Here is a 21,960-nt window from a genome sequence, read left to right as displayed (position 1 = left end):
TCCCTGGGTGAGCTGCAGGGATCTGTGACACCCAGCAGCGATGAAAAGTAACATTGCAATTAAAAACAAATATCTGCCGTGGCTGGCGTTGTGCTAATTGCCCCTTTCTCAGCCTGTGTTCCTCCCCTCTAAATTAGAGGAGTTTTAACTGCTTGCCTTTGAACAACTTTGCCGGGTTTGTCTTCGAGGGATGTGTCCAGATCTGCCCTCACCACCATTGACGACAAGGACTATTATGCCCGAGTACAAACATGCATACCTTTTTTTTTTTACTATGCATATTAATAAATATTCTTTATTTTTTAATTTTGCACATTGCGCTTCAACATATCACATCCAGAACATTTTTGCAAATGGATGTCTACTTTGTAAAATCTTTATATTGAGCTCGTAATTTCTGTACAGAATTATAAGTACAACATTACTTTTGCCACTAAGTTGCTTTTTTTGTTGTTTGTTAAGTGTCACAGTTAAGAGAAAACATTAAATGGAAGGAGAGACAGAGAGAAAGAGACAGAGATGGCTTAAATTATGAAGGTCTAGGCTTGCCCCATCTAGTATAAACTAAAGATCCAAGCCCCAAAGGGAAAACAAAATATATATCAAAATTAAAAAGGTGCCTCCTTCACCAGCCTCCTGCACAGGGGAAAAAAAAGAGAAAGAAATAAATAAAGTGGGGGGCGGGGGGGGAGAGCCACATTGATTTTAAAAGAGAGGATTTCTGTTAAGTCACTAAAGAAAGTGTTCAGGAAAGGAGAAAAGGCGCAGTAGTCATATCCAGAGAGTTTCCTCGAAAGACAGAGCGAGTTTTATTGGGTTCAGTTGGCCCCGGCGGTCGTGAGCCACCCTCTGCACAGAGGCCCCTTGTGGTCGTTCAAGCGGCAGTATTTGTTAAACTTCTCCTTCAGATGCTGCCGGTACTGTTCTCTATTGCTGTAGAAAGACTGGTTGTTGGCCATGAAGGACTGGATCTCGTCTTGCGAGATGAAGATGTCCTCGTCAGAAATGCACTCGGATTCATCCTGCCAGACACAAAAGGGGGGGGGGAGAGGAGGGGGGGGGCTCAGGGAATGCGCGAAACTCCAGACAGCAGCGCATCTCCTCCCGCCCTGCGCCCCGGCCACTCTCCCTTTCCAGGGGCTGGCCGATTTCTCCGCCTCACACCACTCCGCGCCAGAGGCAGGGAACTCTGCGGTGGCCGCCACAGGGAGAACAGCCAGACAGTTGCCAGACGGGCCCCTTCGTGGACTGAACCACCGAGGCCACAGCCAGGGACCCTCTGGGTAGATGGGAAGCACCATGCCAGAGAAAGGCCCGGGTCCAATCCCTGGCAACGTGGCCAGGGGCGGCTGGGGAAGAGCCCCCATTGGGAACTCTGGAGAGCTGCTGCCGCTGCCAGTCTGTGCAAACCATCCTGAGCTAGGCAGACCAAAGGGCTGACTCAGTAGAAGGCCGCTTCCTAGGTAATCCATGCTGCAGAGGGAGGAGGAATGACTGGCCCCAAGGAAGTCCAGAGCCAGTGGAGAAATGGGCAAGGCCCATAAAGAGCGTCAGGGCAGGCCTGTTGGGTCAGAAGTAGGGCCTGTCTGGTCTAGCATTGTGCTTCCCACAGTAGCCAGCCAGGAGCTTCTGGGAAGCTCACTCAGCGGGCTGGGGAGGAGGACACACACACACACACACACACACACTGTGTGGCTGTAGCAGCTGGAATACCCAGGTAGACCGCCTCTGTGCATGGAAGTTCTATCTAGCTACCACAGCAGACAGCGACCCTCCTCCATGAATGTGTCCGACCCCACTCCCAAGTCAGCAAAGGCAGGGCATTCCACAAATCCACGAGGAACCCAGCGACCAGAAGCACCTCCCGGCCCAAGCGGGCTGACAAGGCAGGCCAGGACACGCTCCCCTCCCCTGCCCCTGACTTACAAGGAGTTCCACCAAGCTCTTGGCCCCCTTCCCAGCATCGGGAGCAGAGGCTGCTTCGGGAGGCTCGGCACACAGCAGGGCGGCTGTCTTCCTGCGCTCCAGCCAAGGCACCGGCTGGCCGCCCTTTTCTGCCCGACAGCACAGCATCTCGGCGGGCAGCGTCGGCTCTTTGGTCTTGTCCTGCGGGTGGAACTCGGGATGCGTGGGGTGGCCGGGGCTCTCACGATGACTGGCGTCCACCACACAAGGGCCCAGTTTGGGGAGCTGGAGGAGGAGGAGGAAAGGGGGCCGGTGAGCACCCGGTGCAGCTCGGAGGAGGAAGACCGGGCTGGCCCTCGGAGCAGGGCCCTTTCGGAAGCCGCCGGAGGTCAGGGCTCTGCTCTCCTGGACACACCCGCTCCCCTCCGCCTCCAGCGTCCCTGGGCTCTTCTCGCCATGCGGGCACTTCCTTCCCCCCTTTGTTTCCTTGCCAACTTCTGGATCACCCACTTGCTAGGCACTGCGCACTCTGAAAGGGGCTGGCCGAGGCTTCTTGGCTGACACAAGAATGTCTTAGACCAAGACACGGAGCGGATGTTATTATACTAGGAGTAAGAGTCAAGTGCTGGATTAAAGTATGGTGCTGTGCCACAGAATTATAGTTCAGCATCAACACTCTTCAGCGTGGTTATGACACGGCACCTTTTAGAATAGATCTTTTCGATTGTTCCTAAACGGTTTGGAACCATTTCACATTTGTTTTGATATTGTCGTAAGCCGCCTGGTTCTGGTTCTTTCCTTGCTACGCACCACCCAGAGCCTTGGGGTGGGGCAGGACATAAGGGAAAGAGGCCGTCGGTCTGCTTCTCCAGGGCCCGGGTTTCCAGCCCGTCAGCCTCCGTGAAGTGGACAGACGTCCTCCGCTCCCCTCAGCCCAGCCACGAGAAAAAAGACTGCACTGAACTACAGGGGGTGCGTTTCCACGGCGGGCTCACCCCCAAAGAGGGAAGCAAAGGGAGGGGGGTGTAGGATGTGACCTGGAGAGGCCGCGCAGCCAACCAGGCTCCCACTTACGTGCTCCGCCTCGCAGCCCTTCTTGCTTTTCTTCCTCTTCTTCTTGCTCTTGCCTTTGACGCTGCTGTCTTCCGAGTTGGCCCAGCACTCCACACAGCTGTCCTCTTCTTCCTCCTCCTCCTCCTCCTCCTTGTCGTCACAGCGATGGAGGCAGGTGTCATCGCCTACAGGAGAGGAGAGTCCGGCCCATTATCCCCCCGGGGGATTGGCATGCGGCAGGGATTCCAGCACTGCGAGCCCGGGGTCGGGGCCAGGGTGCAGAAGGCTCCCCCAGCTCTCTGGCCACCATTCCGAGAAAGCCACCCCCAAACCCACCAGCGCCCACAGAGACAGGGCACCAGAGGGGGGCCGCATCAAAGAGGAGGAGCCCTCAAGACGGCCACCTTGGACTCTGAGGCCCGGGGCGGGGGGAGGGGAGGGGGCCAAGTCTACCGTGCTCATCGTGGTTGCAGATGCCCTCAGTGCAGGCCACATCCGAGCCCTCGCGAGAGCCCGTCTCGCTGCCCTCCATGCTGGAAGAGTAGCCACAGTCGCTGCCGTTACAGTGTGCAGATAAGCCTGGGGGGCGGAGAGAAGCTCTTGCTTAGAGTGGCGGGGGGGCACCTCCCTGCCACAAGAACAGCCCTGCCCCCCCACTCACCACCCCCCCGGTGCTGGGAACACAAGCTGGAGGCAGTTCCTCTGAGCAGTCTACGGGCTTCGGGGAAGTTCGAGGCCAGGCAGGACTTCCCTCGCCCAATGCCAAGCGGGACCAGCGGAAGGCTGTCCACCGACTCTCATTCGTTCCTTCTCCCTCCCTCCCTCCCGTGAACTGGCTGCACAGGCAAACCCCCCGGAACTGGCCAGGTTCTTTGCGTCTTTATTCCCAGCCCACGCAACGTGGCTCTGGATGCCAAGCTGGGAACTGTCGGCTGGAGGCCACCACTGTTGCTCCAAGAGGGGAAGGCCTCGAGTGACCCCCAAGCAGGAGTGCCACAGCCGAGAAGGCCCTGCGGGCCAAGGGAGCCCCCCGCAGGGGAGGCATCTCCGTAACGGGAGTGGGCCACCTCATGAGCCAGGGGTCCCAAGGATCACTGTGCTGCCTCCTGCCTCCCCTGCCTTTCTGGGCCGACCGGCAGCCCCCTGCTCCCCTACTGGTGCTCTGAGAACTGGAGAAGACGGCCGGAGGCTCCCGCGGGCACAGAGAAGCCAGGGGTTGCCGCTCCGGCGCTCACCTTTCTTGACCTTCGGCGACCCTGGCAGAGTGCCGCCAGCGGGACAGGTGCAGCAGGAGCCGTCGTGGGCCACCAGGGGCTCCCGGCAGCGGCCGCTCTCTTCGGCGCTGCCACAGGCTTTGCAGCTGATGGCCAAGAAGTTTTCCTTCAAGGAGGCAGGAAGAGGAGACACGTGAAGGGCAGGCTCAGGGGGCGGGAGGGCGCTCGGCAGAGGACAAGCCTGCGCGGCCCCACGGAAAGGTCACAGGAGACATTCCTCGGTTGCCACGGGGGCGGGGGTGGGCGGTAGCGCTCTCTGGGGGCCTCTTCAAGACCTGCCCTCACTTTGCTCCGCTAGCCAGAGGCCACGGCACTGGACCCAAGATGGGAGTCTGTCCGGCCCACTCATGACAACGCCAAGAAGAGAACGCTGCCCACCAGAGTCAGGCCGCTGCTCCACCCCGACTGGCAGCTGCTCTCCAGGGACTCGGGAGGTGGCAGGGAGGCCCTTTCCTTCACCCGCTAGCGGGAGCGCCTTGGGACTCCCAGGGCTGTGGGGACTACCCCCAGAGCAAGTGTGCTGCCTCCTAGGGGACCCACCTCTAGCCATGGGGCACAACCCCCCCCCCCACCCCAGGCTGGCTGGGCAGCTGCTCCTCCGCCAGGGGTCCCGTCCCCCACACCTGGCCCGGCCCTCGCAGGCAGCAGCCCTCCCCCGTGGGCCCTGCTCCGCTCTCAGGACCCCCCCGATGGCCCTTCCGCCCACCAGCTCCCGCCCAGCTTGTGCCCAGAGGCCAGGGGGCTGAAGGGCAGGCCTGACCTTGCCCTGGCTCATCTCCTCCTCCTCCTCCTCCTCCTCGGCCACTTGCAAGGGAGCCGGCGCCTCGCAGGCACACTTGTTTTTCCGCCGGTTCTTGCGCTTCTGGCGCTTCTTCTCCTGCTTGAGCTCTCGCACCCGCTCCTCTTCAGAGAACTCCTCGCAGAGCTGCTCCAGCCGGCTGATGCCCTGGACCTTCTCCACGGCCACCTGCTCAAGACACACCAGCGCCCCACGGCGTCAGCGGAGGGAACACCCCCTCGCCCCCACGGGCTAGCCACCCAGGGGCTCCCTCCCGGCCTCCCCGCGGAACGTCACTCGCAGCTCCACCCAGCAAGCGGTGGCCCTGCTGCCCGTCCGCGAAGGGACCCTGGCGCTTGCACCCCGCATTGCCGGCCCCGTGGCTTTGCCCAAGGGCGCTTCAGGCCTCCAGGGCCAGCCAGCGCCAGGAAGGGCAGCCCTCCGGGAGGACTGACCTCAAAGCTTTTCCGCAGAGCATCGACCCCCAGGTAGAAGAGCATCTGCCAGGTCTGTTCCTCGGCCCGCAGCTTCTGCCAGATGCGGTGCAGCCGTTCGTACAGGTGGATGCCCAGGCAGGTGAGCACCTCCTCTTGGGCGATGTCGATGGTCTTGGCGTGCCTCTCTCTTCGCCTGGAGACAGAGGGGGGAGGAGGAGGAAGAGGTCTGCTTTCGGCAAGGGGCCCGGGACAGCACTGCTCTCCACTCTGCTGGGGGGCCAGGAGCCCCACGGACTAGGCCTAATAAGCCGCACGCCACCCACCCCACTTCACATGACAAACTTTCAAACACTGACCGGAGCGAGAGTGTGTGGGTCAGAAGGCAGCCAGCGCCCCAGTGGCACACCCAAGCCCCTTCAACATGCCTGAAGCACTCAGCCCCCAGGCGAGTGTCCTGTCCGGAAGGGCTGCAGCCACACAGGCCCTCTCGCCCCCTTGGCAGGTGTCCCCCCGGAGCATGCTGCAGGGCGTCCAGGGGTTTCCCTCCCCTGCAGTGGTGCACAGGACTCCTTACTTCCGAGTCCACACACACACACACACACACCCCAGATCAGGCCGCTCCCATTTTTAAAAGCCAGCTTTCAAGAGAGATGGCATTCCATATCCAGAGACAGGCATGTTTCAAGAGCCAGAAGAGAAGGCAGGATCTGGAAACGTGCTTGGGAAGCACCACAGGCAATTGCACTGAGCTTGTGCTACACGCCAAGTGGAGAGAGATGCCCACGGCAGCCCCCCCCCCCCCAGGCCCCCCAAATGGCATTCCACACACCATCACCTGGACAAAGGGGTGCAAGCGACCAGCAGGTCTGCCTGTGACTTCCCCCAAACTGCCAGACCCACATTTGGCACACACCCCTCTGTGAGATCATAAATGCCTCCACATTCTATTTGGAGCACCCGGAGGCCCACAGTCACTGGGGCAAATGGCCCCATTTCACCCACCCTCCTCCCCAAGTTCACAACACACTGATGCACGTGGCTCAAGCCACCTTGGGAAGGCAAACCCACACGCATCTCTTTTTACTCGCTTTAAAAAGTGCATGCAAGTTTAACTGACAAAGCTACAATCCTGGGACAAATATTCTCCTTGGACTCCTACTCAGCCACAAGCAAACGTGGAAGAAAAATGGTAGGATATAATAGAAATTAATTCACGGCAAGGTCAAATGGAACAAAATGCTTTCTTTAAGAATGGCTGGGGGTGGGGCAGGGGGAGGAAACGCCATTGGCTTTGATGCTGAAAAAGTACCCCTGGATTTGTTGCTCGTTCATTGGAACAAGTGCAGCTACAAGCACTTCAGTGGTTTAAATTTTTTACTAGAATACCCAGGAGCTAGGAGACGTTTCCACTTCACTGACTGCTGAGCTGAGTTTTTAAGAATGCCCAGAGGTGTCGCCTTGCCCCTTGGGGCGAATCGTGAGTCGCAGCGATTTCAGAAGCCAGGCACTCCGAGGGGCGGGATGGGGGGAACCCCGACCTCCTCCTGCCCCCAAGACGGGAGCAGCCAGAGGTGGGAACTGCCTGACAGGCAAGGACTGGGAGGCGGACACACAAGCAGCCTGAGGTCTGGGGAAGCAGCTGGGCCCAGCGGGGCCAGGCAGCACTTGTGAGCCAAGATCCACCTCCAGCCCTGACACGGCCAGGGCACTCTCACAACTCGGATTCACACGTGTGAGGGAAGTGTGTGGGCCCCCAGAGGGGTCTACAGTGCAGCAGCAGCAGAGAGGCAGGCAGGCAGGCAGGCAGGCAGGAGATACACAAAGGTCTCTGTCCTGCAGCTGAAATAGACATCCGGTCATTTCAAAGACGACGACGACGGAAAGGAGGCAAAGCGCTAGACGGCCCACTCTAGCCAGTTACATACTCATACCCTCCGGCGAACTCCGGCTCGGCCCGGCCCAGGAGGTGCGCGATGAAGTCCGTCTCGCAGCAGACGTGGATGTGGCGCTCGTGGGGGCAGCAGCGCAGACCCTCGTACAGGGCGGCGCAGTAGCCCCGCTCCTTGCTGCAGTCCAGCTCGCCAATCAGGATGGTGTACGCCCGCAGCACTTTGTTCTTGCAGTCTGTGCAAAACCTGGCGCGGGGAGAGGACGGAAGGAGATCAGCACCACCCCTGGCTGGAAGCGCCCCGCCGAGAAGGGGACCCATGCTGCCCGGGGAAGGGGAGACGGTTGTCCACACAGCAGCCGGACAGGACCCTCCGGAAGGAAGGGCCAGGAGCGCCAGAACGGGCTGGATCCCCTTGGCCCCCGTGTCAGGGTGAGCAGAGCCAGGCACCAGAGCGCTCCCCACCCTGCCCTGGGCCTTCCCTGGCCTTGCTGGGGAAACATGCAGGCAAGTGGCCGCTGGGCTTTGATGCGGACGACGTTTCTCTCCCCCAAGTGCACAGCAGCAGCGGGGGGGGGCCTTCTTGCAACAGCCAGACATCTGCACAGTGGCCCCCACCACACCAGAAGCACCCCTCTGTTTTCCTGGAGCCGGAAGGAAAGGGCACCAAAGCACTGCCAACGCCGAAAGAACCGCTCAGGCAGGTGGGCTGTCAATGCCTTTCTCAAGGCCCTTTAAAATACTGTCGCCTGATTCCTTTGCTTTTACAATTTGGGGCTGGTCTTTTAGAACGACAGTGTGCACATGTGGCCGTGGAAGTGCTGAAGGCCAAGAACAGTTCCCAAGTGGACTCCATTTCCGAAATCTGGGAGTCTGCTGTATGGAACCGAGTCCATGTTACAATACAGTCATCGGCCAGATTAAAAACACCACACCACAATCGAGAAGTCATCCCCTCCGGCAATCACGATTTGGCCAGGACTTTCTCACAGAAGACAGTTTGGAGCCTAACACAATACAGGGTACAACTGACACTCATGATTGTATCCATGGCTTATGATGTGGCAAAATTTTGCCCTCCGCCAGTAAGACCTGGACCTGTCCCTGCCCAGCGGCCTGTGGGGGGTGTTGTGTGAGGAATCGGCACTCGAGAGGAAGGCCTGGCCCAGAGCAGCAGCTCCTTCGCAGTGGCTGCCACCAGAGTCTCTTCTGGGAGCTCCAGCCTCAGGGTCCGGCATCGACACGCTACGAGGTGGAACCAAACGCCGCGGGGCGTCTCGACAGCCGTGCCCAGAGCAGAGGGCCAAGGCGCTCCTTCCCGACACTCACTCACCGGTGTTTCCGGAGATAGGTTTCTAAGGTTTCCAGGAGACAGCTGGAGTCGATGAGGACAACTTCGTCCCGGCACTCCTGGGACATGAGCTCCCACACGTCCATCCAGCAACCCCTGCAGAGGAGGAAGCCCCGGGCTGGTGAACGCTGGCCAACTCCCCCCACCCAAGGGCTGGAACTGGAGGAGGAGGAGGAGAGCCCCCGCTCAGCCCCCAACCGCCCTCCCGTTTACCTGCCGGCCGCTCCCTGGAAAGGTCCGCAGCAGAAAGTGATCCTACACCTGCTCTCCTTCCTGTCGTCGTCACTACTCCTCTTATCTGCACCTAACTTCTCTGCACTCGGGGCGCTAGCGTTCCCTTCACTGAAGCACCGTGCGTGAAAACAAGAAGGCAGCGGCTGGGTGAAGGCGGTCCCGCCGCTCGGCCGGCCCTCTTCTCCGCCGGAAGCAGAGGCGGCGGCCCCAAGGCAGCAGAGGGCCAGCCTGGGGAGTCTCGGCTGGTCTGCCAGGGGCAGAGCAGAGAGCGGGCCAGGGCGCTCCCAGGAGGAGAGGCTCAGTGGGGACACCGCCCCTCGCGCCCCGCTCGCCTGCCAGCTGGGGCACCCTCCACAAGAGCCGCCCTGTGCCGCTGCGTCCTGCTCCTGCAGGTGCCGGGCAACTCCCTCCACGATCCCCGACGGCTGGCCACTGTGGCTGGGGGTGATGGGAGTTGTAGTCCAGACAGAGCCGGGCTTGGGGCCATTCTGCCCGCCGAGGCGGGGCTGCCTTATCCTCGCACTGAGCGGCTTCAGCGGGAGCACTGACAGGGCTGGAGTCCACCCAGCAGCTCCTGGAGACAGGTGGCCAGAGAGCCCTTGCTTCCGGCGGGGGGGTGGGGTGTCCACCCACCCACCTCGGGCCTCAAGAAAGCCGCCTCGAAGAAAGGGGTCCGGCCCTAGAGGAGGAGGGTGCCTGGTCCCCACCACCAGAAGAGTGGCCTCCTCTCCACCCCCAGGCACTGCCACAGTCTAATCGTGCAGGGCCCCGAGGGGAAGCCCAACACTGACAGGGACAGAAGCAAGGGCAAGGAAGAGGGGCCAGGGATCTCCCACCCCAACTCACCCCGCAGCACTGCAAGCGGGACTCCCAGCTCTCGCATGGGCGGGGGCCGCAGCTGCCCTCGTTTTGCCAGCCCCACCCCTCTCGCTCTCTTCCCTTCCCTGGGCAGAGACTGTTTCACTGCCTTGGCCCTCAGGAGCCCAGCTGGGCAAGCTCTGCTTCCCGGGCCAAGCGGCGACAGGTGGCCGCACCCAGCAGGGCCCCCTCGGTGGTGGGGACGACCATGACCATGGAGACGGCACTGGCAGCGGCGGGGGGGAGTGCCCTCCCTCGGAAGGCCTGGCTGGCTTCACCTCCTCCACTGGCATCGGGACGCCATGGCTGAGTCTGTGCTTGGCACAAGGGCTTAGCGGGGACTGAGACCGGGGAAGCTGCTGCTGCCGCGGATGTGCGCTGGGTGGCTCTCTCACTGGCAGCCATCTCGGCCGTGATCCCAAAGCAGGGCTTCAGCGACTTCCGACGAGGCATTTAAGCCCACGGCCCTCACTAGATGGCCAGAGACTTTCCAAACCTCTGGCATTACCCCGCCCCTCAGGCCTGCCTCGTGTGAGCACCTGCCCACTTGCCCCACGGGATCTGCTCACTCCCCCAGCCCCATAAACCCAGCGCGAGGCCTGTAGGGTGGACTCTGCAGCACTCGTGAGCAGCTCGGACTTGGCTTGGGCAGGAGCCGCCAGAGAAGACCCTCTGCTTCCAGGCCGGCACGGTTAGGAGAGACTCCCCAAGCAGGCGTCTGCATCACACAGACACCGAGGGGGCCCGACAGCAACCCTGGCCCTGGGCTTGAGAGCGACCCCCACCTGCCACCCCGTCACCTTTCTTTCTTTCCCCACTTTCAGCAGCCTCCAGATTAAGTCGCCTCCTGGGACTTGCCCCCAACTTCCCCCCACCCCCCAGCAATCACCCCCCAGCCCTCAACTCTGCTGCAGCTGCTGCAAGCCCCAGAGCACCCAGCTCCCCACTACTTACCCCAGGGGTTTGGGCTTGTGCGTGTCCAGGGAGTGCAGCTGGCATCGTTTGTTCTTCTTACTCTTCGGAATTGCCTCGATCATTTCGTTTAACTTGGACCTTTAAACACCAAGGGGCAGAAACGGGTTAGGAAGTCCGCATGCGGCTCAGAGCCCCGTTTCACAAGGCTGGCGGGAAACAGGCTTCTAGTAAGGCCGGGAGGCTGGGAGCTGGAGAGGGGCCACTCTGCTCTCCACCCCGGCCCCGAAAGGGCCTCCTAGAAGCCCGTGTCCTCCTGCCAAAGCACCCACAAGGACCGCCTCCGACTCAACGGCCAGTCCCGAAGGGGCAGGAAGCGGCCCTGACTTCCCCTTGGGCAAGTACGACAACAGCGAGCTGGGCCCCACCTCTGGGCCCCATGCCGGGCCAGCCCGGCCCCTGACAAGGTAGCCACGGAGGCTGCCACCAAAGGGGGAGAGGCGCGCGTCTTGGCCCTCTCCCCTCAGGCAGAAGAAGAGCAGCCTGGGAGGGAGAGAACCCTTGGACGGCGGGAAGGAGAGGGGATCAAGAGACTGCCTGGCCCCGGGCCGGGCTTCACGCCTGCAGCCCTGGCACACACACGGTGCACAGTCCCAGGCCCACCCCACCCCAGGATTCAGGCCAGGCTCAGCAGCTGGGCCCCACCAGCCCTCCAAGGCCGCCTGCTGGGCTGCCTGCAAGCACAGGCTGACCGCCAGGCCCTTTGGCCAGGGAGGCGGTCGGGCGAGTGACCAAGCTCACCCGTGCACGTAGAAGAGGGTATAAAGCTTCTTGGCATCCATCATGCAGCTCCGAGTCACGGAGAGGAATCCCTTCGCCCCGACCGTGAGGGGCTCCAGGGCGGGGTTGCCCGACTCGACCAGCTGCGAGAACAGGCGCTCCACGCTGCGGCGACAGCCAACACATGGGACAAGCTGAGAAAGGGCACTCAAGGCCTCACGCGACGTCACCATCATGGCATAGCTCAGATCCTGCTGCTTGAGCATGCCGTGCCGCTGCGCCACCAGGACAGAGGGAGAAACCAGAGCCGGTTAGCGGGGGGCGGCTGCCACGGCCGCAAGAGCCAAGGCCGAGCCCGGGACACGGGGCGCCCCCTCCTCAGAACGGCAGCCCCCGGGACGGGAGCTCTCCTCACGCTGGGGCTGGATGACAAAAACGGAGAGGTGGAACCTCTCCTTGGGCAGCCCAACCTGGGGGGGCGGGGGCGCTCAAGCACCCAGGCAGGCAGGCAACATACAACAGGGCAGCCCATGGGCTCAGCTCCATGAGTATTTGTGCTGTGGAGAGGATGCAGCACCACAAAAACCAGGCCAGAAGTTATGTGGGGATGGCCACCAGCTGGAAGGGAGAGTGTTTTTGTTTTGAAGAGATGTGACAAATTTAGAGGAGAGGCCCGTCCATGGCCGTGGGCTACGCAGAACCTCCATGTCCAGCAGCAGCATACCCCTAGTGGCCAGATGCCGAGGGCACACCAGGGGAAAGCAGTGTCCCTGCTGCCCTGCCGGTGAGCCTCCCGGGGGGCATCTGCTTAGCGGCGGCTGCTCCAGACTCCAGGGGGCTGGAGAAGGTGGGCCTTGGGCTGACAGACAGAGAAGTTCTCGTCCTCAGTGGAGCAAGCGTGGGCCTTTTCTCCAGGCCGACAAGCAGCCGGCCTCTCCGTTTTAAAGCCCTGGCCGTGAAAGCTCATCACTGGCTGCTCTCTTGCGGGAACAAGGTAAGCCACCTTTCCGAAAAGGAGGGAGAAGGATGGGGACGCCTCTGTTCCAAGCCCCAAGCTGGACTTGAAGTCACTTCTCAAGCAGTGAAGGAGGCTTGGCGTGGGGTTTAAAGGGGAGGCGGTCTGTCTGCAGCTTGTGACGGCCTCCAGGAGTCCCCCCCAGCCCAGGCAGGGCCACGGCTTACCTGGATGAACTGCTTCAGCTGGGCTCCGTTGTTCTGATGTCCATCAAGGTTCAGCACATTGTCCGGGAACTCCATCACCATCTGCAGGGAGACACCCCCGGGTGAGCCTTTGGCCTGCCCTGCCCGCTGCTGCCTGTGTGGACGGACGCCCTCGGCAAGCCGCCCAGCAGCGGCCCATCTCCAGGGGCTCCCTCATGCAGGCCGCAGTCGCCACCAAAGAGACACCCGCAGGCAAACTGCCCATTCTTCCTCTGTGTGGTGCCAAGTCTGGGTCCGAGGGCCACCACCCCCCCGGGCCCCCTTTGGCTCCAAGCCACCCGCCTGCCGCTCATGCCCTTGGGACCCACATGGCCGGAGGGTGAAGAAGACACAAGAGCCAGGCCCCCCCCCCCCAGAGGTCACACTCGGAGCCTGCCCCCCACAAGGCTGCTTGAGCGGGCCACCAAGGCACCAACCGGCTGCATCAATCCGGGCACAGCCGCCCCCCCTCAGGCTGCCACCCCGTGCCCTGCGGCCTCTCTTGGCACTCCAGCTCAAGAACCACTGGCGAGAGCATCAATACGATCCCGTATTGCCTGGCTGGCCTTACTGTCTCCCTGCCCCCGTAATCCCAGCATGACCAAACCAGGTTTGTAAACACACACTGAAGTAAAGGGTGCCGTTGAGTCAGTGTCGACTCGTGGCAGCCACAGAGCCCTGTGGTTGTCTTGGGTAGAATCCAGGAGGGGTTGACCAGTGCCATCTCCTCCCACATAGTATGAGATGATGGTGCCTTTCAGCACCTTCCTATATCGCTGCTGCCCGATAGAGGGGTTTCCCATAGTCTGGGAAACAGACCAGCGGGGACTGGAACCAGCAACCTCTGGCTTGCTATTTTGTTGTATTATTGAAAATATTTCTATACCGCTCCAAACTCACATCTCTGGGTGGTTCACAGTTAAAATCATGTATTGCTAGTCAAGTCATTTCCCGCTGCACCACTAGCCTGGGGTGTTTGTTCCCTTCCTGCCCCACAAACCCCCAGTAGCAGGCGGCTAGTAACACATCTGTGAACTAGTCCTCTTTGTGGACTTGCCAGGCTGCCTTCAAACCAGCCGGGTTCAAGTCCAGGCCACTACTGGGAGGGGCAGGGCCACCTCTGCAAGTCGCAACGCGCACAGAACTTCTGCAAGTGTCCGTGTGGGGCAGGGTGCGACGCACCGGGATCCCATCGAAGAAGGTCCGCAAGGGTCAAGAGAGTGAATGGCCACCCCACAGGATGCATTACGGACACATGTGACTGCAACCCAGAGGAAGCTTTTCACTCACAAGCGAGAGGTGCTTCTCCGGTGGGAGCAGCACTGAGGACAAGGCCAGGCAAGCACCACTGCACACAACTCCCCAAACGGGACCCATCATCTCCACAGGGCCCAGCACTACTGTGGAACCGGGCTTCAGGGAAACAGCGGTCCTGTCCGTTTTTAAATAAAATTCTGCCTCCTGGAGAGTGATTCCATCATAAGACTAATTACCAACAGCTTCTTAGCCTCAAGGGGTGGTAAAACCATAAGATCCCACCTGCTAAATGAGAAATAATATTGAAACAGGCAGTGGGCTGGGAAGGCCTGGGGGTGGGGGGGGTTGGGGCGCTGCTGAGGGAAGCACTTGACAGCAGCCTGTCCAGGCAGGAGGCAATGCGAGGCTTCTTGCGGGGGTGTGGGGGGGGGTGTGTGCCCCTGGAGACAGGCTACAAGCTGGCTCAGGGGAAGGAAGTGGTGGAAATGGCATCTTGGAAAAAACAGAAAGCAGTGTGTGTGTGGTGGGGGGGTGCTTCACCTTTTCTGAGAAACTGCAGATAACTCAGACACCACCCGGTTCTCTATCCCCTCCTTCCACCAGCTTGTGGGCTTGCAGTGTGGTCTTCAATTGTGGCTGCCCTAAAGCAGGGGGGGTGGGCGGGCGGGGGACAGCTTTAAGGAAGGACCAGAGAAATACCCAGACCAGGTAAAACTGGCACCTTAGGGTGCCATGCCAAAGCTTGTCGGTCAGATCATTAGAACGAGAACTTTCCCCATGGAAGTAAGGTTTCGGTTTCTCCCAGCTGCAAGCGGGCGGGGGGGGGAATCTTTCCATACAACTCTCCCCACATAACTGATACGGAAGTGCACATTATAAGGAAGCAAACCAGACTGCAGACAAACCAACGCACACTCTGCAAAAACCTCCACAGAAACCCCTTGAACCCTCCCTACGTGTTAAGAGCTCAGGGTCCACAGAACTGCCCAGGATCATCTGAAGGGGCAGGGGGCACCACAACCAGTTCCTGAAAGTTGGTGAACCGGCTGGGGGCCGAAAGGAGCCCACCCAACAGGCCGCTCCACACAGACCGCAAGCTTCGCCTCACTCGCCTGGGCAGGCTACAAAATGCCTCTTGCGGGTTACTGGCACGCAGGTTCCAAAATGGCTACGACTCTCCTCTGGTTAGGCCTTCTCTTTGGTGGGTCTGTGCTGCGTGTGCGTGCGTGTGTGTGTGCCCGGGAGCGCCCGAGAGACGTGGTGAAGGGAAAGCACATTCTGTGCATTTCGTGCAACAGGGTGCCCAAAAGCTCACCCATTGCTGCCCTGGGAGAACTCCAAGGCGGGGCCAGAGGCCCTTCTAGGAGGAGGAGGAGTGGGGGTGTGAATTGCAACACACCCGCTCGGTATGTTGCAAGCACTCCACGCACCGGGCGCAGGGGAGTTCACTTGCCAAGCAAGCAGCCACTCACCGTAAGCGTGTCATCTATGAAGAGGGGGATCTGCCGCTTCTCAAAGGGAAATTCCTCCTCTCCGTCTCTGCAAACTGCCACCAGTCGCGCCATCGCTGCCGCTGCTGCTACTGCTCTTGCTTCTTCCTCCCAGCTTTCAGCCTGAAAACAGCCAAAGCCCCGGCAAGTAAATACAAGCTTCGGTTCCTACAGCACACTTTCACCACCAGAGGGAAAGAAGCCTGCGCGACCGCATTGAACGATTCGACACACCGCTTAAGGGCAGATGCACGTCCTTGGGAGGCTTGTTGATCTTCCCACTTGTTGGGGTGGGGGTGGGGGGGGCATGAGGGCAGAGCTTTTTTAAAATTATTCTTTTCTATCCCATTAGGCAGCCTTGGCTGCCATTTCCACCATGAAATCTTGAGAACTGTCAGTGCAGGAAATGGACTAGTTTTGCAGCCTGAAAAAGACCCCAGAGAGTGTGGGCGAGGAACCCAGAACCAGCAACACACAGGATATAGGGAAAGGAAACAGGAGATGGCTCCCAACCTTGCTATCGACATTTTATCTAGCGCCTTTCATTTTACAATATGGAGATTCAATCAGAAATCAAAATTTCTCAAGGGCATATTTCAGGGTGGTTTTTGTTTTACTTTTGCCTTCTTCCACAAACATCTCAGCACAATGAAATATAACATGGACCCCTGACTTCAGAACATCTCAGTGACATAAAACCTTACGGAACACACACACACAAAAACAAGCCAGGGGGGCGGGTAATCTGATTTTGTCATTTCAAAGCAGCTCCGCTGAGAAATATAAAGCCACCAGCATTTTTATTTATTATTGATTCACTTATTGTTTATTTAACAAATTTGTATACCGCCCACTACCAAAGTATCTAGACGGTTTACAGCATAAAACCAACCAAGAATTTTTAACAGCTAAAACATATAAAAGATCAAATTACGATACCCATAAAAGCACACCAACGAACTCCACACTTGCAGCTCATTCACACAAGCACTTAAAACCATGCAAAGCAAACCCTTTTCCACCAGGATTGCCACCAATTAAAACATATTCTTCTCTCCCTCAACAGAAAGGTGTGCATGTAGCCATTCTCCAAATGCAGGTAACGGTTCTCTCTTGCGCGAGCTTGCAAGTCTCAAGTAGACTCAAGACCCCTTCTTCCCAAGTCATGTTTTTACACAGACACCCAAGGCATTTCCCGCCTATACTTAAAAATGCAACACGTAAATACCAGAAACAAACATGTGCATCGTACAAATGCATTCATCAGGGCGGTGTGGGGGGGGGGAGCCTGCTCTCTTTCACATATGCGCACTGTGGCCATCCCAGATGCACCACAGGGCGGCAGGCTCAGGTTCCTATCCAAGCACACCCTCCACAACCATAGCCAATCTAGTGGCCCAGCAAGTGTGCCTGTGCAAAACGCATCTTTGCAGACACTTAGCTGGCCACATCTACATATCGTATTTTTTCTGGGCACACCTTACACAGGAGCACTTTTTAAAAACCATGATGTGCGAAGTGGCAGCCAAGCAGAACACAGGCAGCTTGCCTTCTACTGAGTAGGACCTCTCTTGGAGATTATTATTATTACATTTATATCCCGCTCTTCCTCCAAGGAGCCCAGAGCGGTGTCCTACATACTTGAGTTTCTCTTTCACAACAACCCTGTGAAGTAGGTTAGGCTGAGAGAGAAGTGACTGGCCCAGAGTCACCCAGCAAGTGTCATGGCTGAATGGGGATTTGAACTTGGGTCTCCCCGGTTCTAGTCCAGCACTCTAACCACTACAACACGCTGGCTCTCTCTGAGATGCCGCCAGGGAGGGAACTGGGGACTTCGATGCTCTTATTTATGAATCAGATTTGTACACCACCCCAAACTTTCGTCTCTGGGCGGTTAACAATAGCATAAGACAAGTTACAAGATATTCAAAAACTTAAAAACAATGTAACAACTTAAAAACCACCCACACATTGAAACCTTTAAATTTTAAAGAACTGGAAAAGCTTGGGTGAAGAGGTGGGTTTTCCCAGAGCAGCCCCATTATTCCGCGCCCCCCCCCCCCGGGGAATCTCTCCCAGGGCTCCCACTTCTAGTCTCCCTCCCATATGCAAACCAGGGCAGGCCCCACTTAGCTAAGGGGACCAGCCACGCTGGCTCCCACCAGGCCGGCTCTGCTCTTGGGGCCCGATTCCTAGCAGACTGCCGGGGGGGGGGTCAGAAGGGGGGCATTTCTTGCAACCCTCTGCACATCAGTGGCCCCTTCCTGGGCCCGCCTGCAGAGGGGCAAAGGAGGGGACCTCCCCTTGGGGGGGCTTTTTAGAGCAGCTTGTGGCGGGTTCCTCCGCCTGCCCCCCCGCCCCAAGAAGACATACACCCACCCTCCCCCTCTCAAGCTATGAAGGGCGGCCAGCATCCCCCCCCCCGCCCAGAGCTGGGCAAGGAAGAAGCCCCTTGAAGCTCCCCGGCCAGGCCTCCCTCACGGGGCTGTTGTGAAGACCAAGTGCGGTGGGGTGGGGGTGGGGCGTAAGGGAGGCGGGGGAGCCCCCTGCTCTTGCACTGCCCCCGCCCCCCAGGCAAGGCCTGCGCAGAGAGGGGGACAAGCTGGGGGGGTCCCTCGCCCCCTCCCCAAGGTGGGCTCTGGAGAAGGGGGGGCTCCTCCTCAGATAATGGGCCCGCCCCTCCGTTGCCTAGGCGGCGCCCCACCGGCCCCCCGCCCCCCACCCCGCTGTGGGCCTGGCCGCAAAAGGGCGGGACACACACCTCAGCAGGCCGAAGCACCGCCTTTTTGGCCTCTCTCGCTTCCCTTCCCTTCGCGCTCGCGCCCCCCCTCCCCCTTTGGCGGGCTCCTGCCTGGCAGGCGCTTCGGCTCCGCCCCACTCCGCTCCCTCGGGCTCCGCCCCTAACCGCCCCGCCGCGCACGTATTATTATTAAAATAGCTGCAGGCTCCGCCCCCTGCCTCTGCCCCTCCCCCTCTCTCCTGACTTATCGCTTCACAGAGGATTGTTCTTCCGCCCCCTAGCGCTCCTTCACCGCGCAGGCGGGAAAAGGAAGAGAGGGAAAGAGTCCGGCGGCTCGGGGGTCGTGGCGCGCATGCGCGAAGGGGAGACACGACGGAGCACGGTCACAAACCGCCGAGGGAGAGAACGCGCGTGCGCGAAGCGTGGGGTGGGGAGGGCTAGGATCCCTCCGCCCGACCCGCGGGGAGGGAGCGAAAAGGAGCCTGGTTAGGGGCGGAAGACTGGCGTGGACGCCTCGCGGAAGTGGAACATGGAGTCCTTTGGTAAACGCCCGTCCATAAAAGCGGGCCCCCTTCAACACCCACCCAGGCCTAGGTCCCGCTGAGGCCTTGCTCTCCGCACGTTGCAGGACTACGACTCCCATCGGCCCCCCTACGCCGCAGTGCATCCTAGTCGGGGTGGATGGGAGTTGTAGTCCAACAGCAGCTGGAGAGGCTCAGGCTGCACTCCTCTGCAGGGGGACGTTCAGCTCCCCTTTGCCACTTTGTATCATCACAACAACCCTGTAAGGTGGGCCAGCCCAGCGTTAGGGTTTTTCTACACGGGGAAACGCACAAAGGATAGGAACCTAGGTACCTGCTCTGTGCGTTGGAGTTTTGCAACAGGAATTGCAATAGGGATTTGTAGCTAGACAGGGCCTTTTTAGGGATGAGCCACATACATACATACATAATGGCCCTGTTTGGATAGAAAAAGAGGAAACCATGCTTTCTGTTCCAGGAGTCGACCTTCGAGAGCTGCTGTTTTCAGCTGGAACAAAACCGCAATCTCACATTCTGTATTTATTGCTTATTTCCCTATATAAACCACTTTGAGAACTTTTGTTGGAAAGCACTTTATAAATATCCCTAATATAGTATGATGATAGTCTAGTCTAGTATCATAATTGCATGAACTCTAGTAGCCCAAACCGCAGTTTGGCAAAACAAACCTGGATCAAACAATGGTTCCCACTCAAGTGTGTTCGACCCAAATCCAGTTGGGCCTGAATTGTTTTACTAAGCTATGGTGCCCCGAGTTCTCTCGCATTACAGGGAAGTGCAGTTTGATCCAGGCTGAAAGGGGAAGTTTTCAATCTCCTCCTCGTGCCTGTGAACGAGGAAGGGAGGGAGAGCGAGTGAGCCTTTGGTGCTTGGACAGTTGTCCTGGTAGCAGGAAACGAGGAGGGCTTCTCCTCGCATCGGATTGGTGGCCCCCATCTTGCTTTTGTTTCAACTTCAGCCCTCCTGCAGATGTCGACCTACGATTCCCATAACCTGTGGCTATTGGCCACTGTGGCTGGGGATTATGGATGTTGTAGTTCAAGAACAGCTGGGGGGGGGTCTAAGTTGAGCAGGCCTGCTCTAACAGGCGGTTTGTTGCCTTCTCTTCAAGTAGGGTTGCCATGTCTGGGTGCCTAATTTGCATATTATGTGAAATGGCTTGGAAATAATTTCTGAGCCAAAGAGTGACTGCTCATTTTCCTCCAGAACTCTGCTTCTACAAGGGCTGGAGCTCAGCTTTTTTTTTTTTTAAAGAAAGCTGAGATCCAGGTGAATCCAGGTGGGCTAAGCAATCTGGGTGAGATCCTTAAAATCCAGGGGAATCCCGGAATTCCGGGGGGCATGGCAACTGCCATCTCCAAGAGATCCCAAAATCCAAAGGAGGCCCAGGTACGGCCACACCTTGTGTTTAGACATGAAACAGTCAGAGCCACCATTAGGGAAAGACAGCTACGGAACCAACAACATGGTTACAGGGGTGGGGTGGGGAGAGGGACTACGTACCTCGCCGATAACAGACAGGCGTCCTAATAACTGTATGGCAGCTGCCTCAGGCCTGGAGTGGCTGTGCACTTAATTACGGACAAGTAACTAAAGTTAATTGCCAGCCTCTCAAATTCAGTATTGACTTACTTTATTATATGGCTTTGAAAATGGCAGACTATCCCATAATGAGTTTTGTTGGCCATGGTTCCACTGTGAACTGCTCATTGTTGAGGCTGTTACATCAGACTTGAGAGCCAATCAGGTTCCACGCCCTGCGTTATTTGCATACCAGAGCCCCATTGGTTCCTTTCCCAGCAAGCCAGTCCGTGGCCACCCTGGGCCGATCAAGATGGCATCCCTCCACTCCTGGGCGCTGGCCCAAATGGCCCCACACCGTGCAGCAGCAAGCACCAGTGCCTTGGGGGGATGATTCAGCCTTTGTTCTGGGCCACACAGACCAGTGATCCTGCTCCTACCTTGCCAGCATGGGTTTTTGCCGACAGGGTGTATCTGGGTAGAGAATCTGTGGCGGGCTGGCCCACGCAAGGTGACGTCACTGGCTGCTGGAGTCCGTAACCACGAAGGTGCTGAGGTTTCAGCAACGTTTGTTTATGAAAGGGGAGGTAAAAAACCTGCCATCTAGAAGAGTGTGCTGAAGAGCATACCCAGAAATCCACAGCAGGCAGATATCCACAGCGGGAAGAGCGGAGAGAAAGAGCTAACCCCAGAGAACCTGAAAACGGCACCTTTCTCTCCTGGGCTTTTTCGGGAGAGTTTGGGGGGTGCTTTTTACTTGGGGAAGCTTGTCGCCGCTGTCTGTTGAAGGGTCAGGCAGGATCTCAATTCCTTGGCAGCCTCGAGTGCAGTTTAAATCACTTATTCAGAATGCAGGAAGTTGGCAGTTTTGATGCATCTCCCCAGGGCATCAAGGCACATTTCAGACTCGCTTTGCAAAGCAAGCCAAGTCTGCTCTAAGCACAAACCCCCCACACTTGGAGCTTTATTGTCACGTATACTGTGTCTAGGGTGTCAGCATCATTCAGATTGTTTGTATAAATGTAAGATGCACCTGTAACCAAACTGTAATCGGTTTGAGAGCGTGAGCCTATTGACTACCTATTGCTAAACTGCAGTAGCAATAAAGCCTCTAAAATGATTCCCACTGAGTCTGTTTGATTGACTACGAGGGGGACCCAGGGACGAACCATGTTCACAACAGTATGACCCTGACCGGTCACGCTGTGAAACGGGTGGGAGCTTCCACCGTGACCGCTCAGGGCCCTGCACAGCTTGACAGGTCAACCCAGCCATGGCTTTGGCCGGTCAAGGCCCCTAGGCACTCTAGAACTTGGGCTGTTCTCAGGTTCGCTTTTGAAATAGATGCTCCTACAGCTGTCCACACACGGGCATGAACTGTAAGGTAATGTCTGCATGGTTTGGAAACTAGTCTCCATGTCAAGCCCAGGGCAGGGTATGCTGTTACAGAGAACTCCCATCTCTTCAAAAGCATTGAAGCCAGTTACATACCCCAACAAGTCGCAAGGGGGCAGAGTACACCCACCGTGTATGCAATCTCCTAGTCAAAGATGGGACTGGAAACTTTGCCTTAATGGTTCAGCGCTAAGAGTTTACAGAAGGGCTTTAAGTTTAAAATATATATCCAGAAGAGACTTCTGTCTTTTGTGTTGAATCATTCTGCGCTACGTCGAATGACTTTCCAAACACTTTGTTCATGGGGCGATCGTGTGTCGGGAAAATTTGCCAGGTAAGTGTTCT

The 21,960-nt window shown here is 58.2% G+C and overlaps 1 protein-coding gene across 6 annotated transcripts; it reads right to left on the bottom strand.

Moving 5' to 3' along the window:
* Positions 1 to 354: 354 nt before the first annotated feature.
* On the bottom strand, positions 355 to 20,387 carry LOC128335998 (gametogenetin-binding protein 2-like). Of its 6 annotated transcripts, none has more exons than XM_053275021.1 (15): positions 20,332 to 20,387; positions 15,400 to 15,540; positions 12,653 to 12,733; positions 11,492 to 11,745; positions 10,733 to 10,831; positions 8,900 to 9,028; positions 8,669 to 8,782; positions 7,373 to 7,582; positions 5,466 to 5,640; positions 4,993 to 5,199; positions 4,194 to 4,338; positions 3,412 to 3,537; positions 2,980 to 3,143; positions 1,927 to 2,190; positions 355 to 1,022 (listed from the first exon to the last, which is right to left on the bottom strand). In XM_053275021.1, exons 2-15 carry the CDS (start codon positions 15,490 to 15,492, stop codon positions 819 to 821), a joined length of 2,265 nt encoding a protein of 754 aa, XP_053130996.1. In that variant the 5' UTR covers positions 15,493 to 15,540; positions 20,332 to 20,387; the 3' UTR covers positions 355 to 818. The 6 variants fall into 6 exon arrangements, with proteins under 6 accessions (XP_053130996.1, XP_053130994.1, XP_053130993.1 ...); XM_053275019.1 differs by lacking the exon at positions 20,332 to 20,387 and adding an exon at positions 20,203 to 20,328; XM_053275018.1 differs by lacking the exon at positions 20,332 to 20,387 and adding an exon at positions 18,179 to 18,331.
* Positions 20,388 to 21,960: the final 1,573 nt, after the last annotated feature.

This window comes from Hemicordylus capensis, chromosome 12 (genome assembly GCF_027244095.1).
Source record: "Hemicordylus capensis ecotype Gifberg chromosome 12, rHemCap1.1.pri, whole genome shotgun sequence".
NCBI lineage: Eukaryota > Metazoa > Chordata > Lepidosauria > Squamata > Cordylidae > Hemicordylus > Hemicordylus capensis.
Note: the sequence above shows the minus strand (reverse complement) of the source record. Positions and strands in the feature narration are given on the sequence as shown.